The sequence below is a fragment of the Lepeophtheirus salmonis genome, chromosome 10 (assembly GCF_016086655.4).
Source record: "Lepeophtheirus salmonis chromosome 10, UVic_Lsal_1.4, whole genome shotgun sequence".
Lineage (NCBI taxonomy): Eukaryota > Metazoa > Arthropoda > Copepoda > Siphonostomatoida > Caligidae > Lepeophtheirus > Lepeophtheirus salmonis.
The window spans coordinates 1,684,063-1,689,662 of NC_052140.2; the positions used below are offsets into that span (position 1 = coordinate 1,684,063).

The 5,600-nt window shown below is 29.7% G+C and overlaps 1 protein-coding gene across 1 annotated transcript; it reads left to right on the forward strand.

Moving 5' to 3' along the window:
- The first annotated feature begins 296 nt into the window (after positions 1 to 296).
- LOC121125556 (uncharacterized) lies at positions 297 to 4,776 on the forward strand. Its single transcript, XM_071891489.1, has 8 exons — positions 297 to 453; positions 1,555 to 2,300; positions 2,364 to 2,574; positions 2,642 to 2,798; positions 2,974 to 3,138; positions 3,641 to 3,756; positions 4,436 to 4,506; positions 4,562 to 4,776. The coding sequence occupies exons 1-7, from the start codon at positions 446 to 448 to the stop codon at positions 4,467 to 4,469; spliced, it is 1,437 nt and encodes a 478-aa protein (XP_071747590.1). The 5' UTR covers positions 297 to 445; the 3' UTR covers positions 4,470 to 4,506; positions 4,562 to 4,776.
- The last annotated feature ends 824 nt before the right edge of the window (positions 4,777 to 5,600 follow it).

The following is a 5,600-nucleotide window of genomic DNA, read 5'->3' on the forward strand; positions in this document are numbered from 1 at the left end:
GGGAGTGTGTTTTCCCTACTTAGTTTAAAAAACCATCTCAGAGATGGAGTTAGTGTTGGATATAGATATGAGTCTTATTGATTCTAATAATTAATCATTTAATAATTATAAAAAAAAGTTATAATAATAAAAAAATGGTGTATTCAGTTGTAGATATTAAATATGGAAAGGCATGAAGTATCGATTCCGCAATTTTATTAAAAAAAAAGGGAAATTATTTTATTATTTTGATAGAAATAAGGATATTTTAAATATTATAAATTGAAGTGATTAATACTAATCTTCCTTTTACCATTAAGTAAACTTTGGTAGTTTTCAAATTCGGGGCACATTATTGGTTGGAAAGTATTATTAATATGATGATCAATTCTTAGTGTCTAGTTGTCAAGTGATTAGCTGTGTCTACTGGATTACAATTTTCTACTTTGAAGATATATTTTTCGAAATGGCAAGGTTAGTTTAATCAAGTTGGGACGTGTGTTAAGAATAAACTAAGTATAGTAATTAGAAAAGGAGAAACGGGTGATGGGTGGGATCTTTCTTCAATTAGTATTGATGGGAATTGTGGCTCAATTGAGAGAACCGGCTTCCAAACGGTTCTTTAGATTTTTTTGTTTTCCAGAAACATTTTTCTAATGATTATATTTTTTTGGTGTAATTAATTAAATATTAAAATATATATGGAATTGTAAGTGAAATCAAGTAAAAAAAAGAGATTTTTCCTTTTCGATTTTTTTTCAAATTTGGCACATTTTTAATTTTAAATAAAAAATTTGAATTCAAAATTTCATCCTTTTTCGTACTCCCAATTTTTTGATGTAGAGGCCTTTAAAGACATTTACACCGCCTCCCTTATTTTTAAATCCATGTATTCTGAACATTGTTGAAGATATCATTCCATTTGATAGTAAATGTTTTATTCTTTTTTTGGTATTTTATTGTATAAGCCGACATTATGAGTTTTCACCCATAGGGTCACAAGCTCAATATTTTTACCTACTCAAAATGAAGAATTTTCATTTTAATTAAAATCTTTATTTGTAGGTCATAAACATAATTGAATGTATATCTAAAAACCCCAGTATATTATAAATCTTATTTATGTTGAGTAGATGTTGGGATTTTCAAGTTGTAACTGGTACTAGCAAAATGTGCAATCTGCAACAAAAAAATAATCCTAATAGATCAAAATGAAATTATGCATCAGTTAATAGAGAAAATAGGCAACCTCTTCAATTGCAACTATCTCCCCCAGTAAAATTGTAATTTGTCCTAGGAGAAAATAGGATTGTAATCTCTACTAGTAGAATTATTGATTCTCCTAGGAGATATCATGATCATAATTTGTTCTAGGACAGATTACAATCAAGATCTCTACTAGGGGAATCAACGAATCTACTGGATTTCAATCTCTACTGTGACATATGCATCAGATAGCCTTATATACTGTGACTGTTTTTCATGCAGACAAACTCGACTTTATTAATATGTATTATATTTTTAGCTGTATTCTTATATAAAAATCTGATTAATTTACTTATATTTTATGTTAAGAAAAATGAAGAAGAAAGATTCCTTGAAATCCGTTCGTGATCAAACTCAAGATGTAAGTTCGTCTCTAGACGAAGTAAATTTTACAACACACGATAAAAAAATTCCTGAAAAAACTAAAAAGCGCAAGAAAAACAAAAAAAAGAAAAAAAGTAAAATTTTAGATATTATACATGATATTTCTACGGAAAATAATTTATCCGGTACCTTTGTGCCTTTAAAAATCAAAAAAGAACATAAATTAGATAAATCACTAAAAAAGGAAATAGAATTAGAAGAAAGCCCCAAAAGAAAATATTCGGATATTGTTTTAAAACCTAGTTTCGATGAAAAAGTAGATAAACCCTCTAAAAATGGTGTTGGAAAATATCAAAAATATGGTTCTAAGAAAAAAAATAGAAAGTTTGGGAAAAGTAAAGAAGAGCTTGTAAACCTCAAAGTTGAGGAATTAAGAAAAGATGAGGACAAACAGAAAAAGAAAACGCAAAGGTTTGAAGAAAGACATAGACAACAATTGATCGACGAATATATAGATGAATTAGAGGAGATACAAAATCAAAAATTATTGGAGGAAGAAAGAGCTTTAAAATCCTTCAACTACGATCAGTCCCGTGAAGAGAAAGCAAGTGAAGATACAATAGAAGAAGTAAACGATAATCAGAAATACGCTAAGGTTCCTGAAACGGAAAATAAAGTAGAAAGAGAATGTGTGGCAGGGGGGCCTATCTTACCTAAAGAAAGTATAACGAGTGAGTTATTTATTTAGCTCAGTTATTTTCTAAGTTAATTGATTAATTCTTTTTATATTACAGCATCCAAATCACTACCAATGTATCAAAATGACCCTGTGGAGACTCACTGTAAAAAATGCAGTTTTAAAACCTATTACTATACCAGCATGGGACGCCACTTGTCCATCCAGCATGGAATAGATTGGGAAGCATCAAAAAATGATTACAAATATATGATAGCTCAAATACCAAGGCGCCTCTGTCAATATTGTAAAAAATATTTTGCAAGTTTGTACGTCTCTGTTTTCATCTGCCGTAAATTTGAATTAATTGACTCCTAATATTTCTTTTTTAAACAGACCCAAACATGCTAAGAATTGTAAAAGCTCTAAGAGTATTAATTTAAACCAGACCAAAAATAAGTCCGAAACATCACGTCCTTTAAAGAAATCCCCGGAGGAATCGTACGAAAATTTCGTGGTCCACCTCAGGAAAATAATGGCTCCAACTATTGCAGTAAGTTACTCCAACTATGTAACAAGTTTTTTTTAAATACTTGGAAGAGGTGGACTCAAACTTTCGTGCTGGCTCCTACTTTGACAAGGACATTATTCCAACACCTATACCTGCAAATCAAATTCCGGTGTATGTAATGTACAAAACGTCATCTATGATAGTCAATTTTTCACAGGCATTGAATTCGTTCATGGACTATACTTTGTGCCTTATGAGAAAGACTGTGGACAATAAATTAAGGGTCCATAGGTGTTTAGTGATGGAGAATGTAGCCGATGTAAAGTTGGAGTTGGCCATGCTGCTTAAAGAACATTCCAAGATGATCTCCATTGAAAGCTCGGTAAATATGACTAAAGCAAAAAAAAAATACAATGAATTATATACAGGGTCATGTGATTCTCTGCCATACGTCCCATAATTGAACTGATGACATTATTGTACGCAATTGTAAAAGTGCATGTACTTACACATGTTCCTGTAAGGTAACATTTTAATTAATTTAGACAAAGATATGTTAGCTAATAGCTCTGGGGGGCATTTGGTCTATTGGTCTAATTTGTGAGTTCAAACAAAACTGCTTCATCATTTGACGTTCACTAACAATTTCTCTTGAAGAGTTGTAAACCCAAATAGAAACTGAAGGGATGTGCAACTCTGATTGTTAAAGTTTCTTCCGGGAAGGAGGAGGGTGCTCTCATTTCGGAATTTATCAAATTATTAAGGGTAATATTATTGGATTGTGGAACGAGAGTAGAGTACGGCCCTCAATAAGAAACACTAGACGACTGGAACAATCCGAAAGGCATTTTTAACTCTTATTAATATTTATTATACTTTTTTAGGAGTCTGAACCCGATTGTCTCGAGGAGGTGTTTAGAGATGGCCCTAAGAAAGAGCCTCCCGAATTGGATGCAGAGAAAATTCCGTCTTCCTCTTCAAAAAAGAAGAGAAAAAATCTGTATGTTTAATTTAAATTTATTTATTTAAAATATTATTATCATATGAGGCCATAAGATTGTACGTCTCGTCTTCTCTAACAATTTCCCTTCTGGAGAATTACAGGCACTCAATGGCTGTACAACTCTGAATGTAAAACTTTCTTACGGAAAGGAAGAGGTCGTACTCTGTTCTCACTCCGGAATTTAAAAAAAAGTTTATGTTATATTATGGGATTGTAGAGTGAGATTTGAGTACGACTCTAAATTGAAATCCTTGACGACTGGGACAATCCGAAAGGCATTTCCAACTCTTATTAATATTATATATTTTTAGGTGGCTAACCACGACTGTCTACAGGAGGTGTTTAGAGATGACCCTAAGAAAGGCCCTCCTGAACTGAATCCAGAGAAAATTCCGTCTTCCTCTTCAAAAAAGAAGAGAAAAATATCTGTAAGTTTTATATAAGTTTTTTTTTATTTAAAATACATTAAATTAATGTAATTCTCATTTGATGGAACGATATTATATGTTTCGTGTCTTCTAAAAATTCCTTTTTAGAGTCTTATAGCCAAATATAAAAGTTTATGACTGTTCAACTCTGGTTGTAAAACAAGAGGAGTCTGGTTGTCTTTTTTTACTCTGGAATTCAATAATTTTTTTAGTGCACTTACCACTCAAATAAACTATTCTTTTTTTAGGTGTCCAACCCAGAAGTGGACCCAGAGAAAATAATATCGTCTTCCTCTCTAAAAAAGAAGCGAAAAAATTTGTAAGTTTAATATTTAATACTTATTAAATTAGTATAATTGACATTTTGTTTTCAGATCACGAAATCAACTGAAATACTACATTAATAAAAACACCTTTTACAAAAGATGGAGAGACTGAAGAGTGAGGGGAAGCTCAAAATCTCATTAAGAAAATGAATTAAATGTTGTTGTATTTTTGAATTTTTGTATTTCATTTGTTTAAGTTTTAAAATTAGTTAGATTAGTTATATATTTTTTTTTAACTTGTTAAATAAAGACGTTAAAATCAATATTCACAATGTTAATTATTTCATACAAAAATGGGATAACCTTATTTTTTATATATAACTTAGAATACATAATGCAAGGTAAATATAATTAATTCACTAATTATATATATCCATAACTATGATTCGATGAAGAAAAATGATTTGGAAAAAATTATAAATAAAAATACTTGTTCAAATTCTTTAACTAAAATAACATCAAACTTAATACTTCAATCATTAAAAAAGTTTCATTGATATAAAATATTATCTGCAATCCATCTTTAAATATGGATTTGATTGTGGCGCAAGTTGAATTTGCTGCAAAAATACTAAAGGAATTACTCACTAACAGTTTTTCTAAAAATATTTAAAAAAAAAGAATTACTGAGATAATGCATAATTTTTTAAGAACTTTGATCGGAATCATAGATGCCTTTCGATCAAGCATTATTTATTTTTTTTCGAGGTCCAGACAACTTATTTTCTTTCTGGACATATTTACAGACTGATAATTCTAAAGTACTATTGTAGAATATTAATAAAATAATTTAATACGACTTCATAGATGTTTACCAAGTGGCAATTTGAATTAAAAACTGGTATAAGATTTGTAATGTTTTAACTTTTCAATCTTGTGACTATACATTCGAAAAGATAAAAATGACTGTTCAAATTGAAATATTTCATTATTCAACTATTACTTTTCTCATCATTGAAATTCTTGAATGCTAAATTATTATTACTTGTCGAATACATATTAAAATTTTAAACAATCAATTCATTTCAAGAAATAAATACTATTTAAAGGAAAAAGATTATGATAGTTATAAAGTTAATATCCTAAT

Excerpts from the sequence above, each read along its gene's own strand:
- LOC121125556 (XM_071891489.1), top strand. Across the intron at positions 2,301-2,363 it reads ACCTAAAGAAAGTATAACGA|CATCCAAATCACTACCAATG; the intron begins GTGAGTTATTTA and ends TTTATATTACAG. Across the intron at positions 2,575-2,641 it reads AAAAAATATTTTGCAAGTTT|ACCCAAACATGCTAAGAATT; the intron begins GTACGTCTCTGT and ends TTTTTTAAACAG.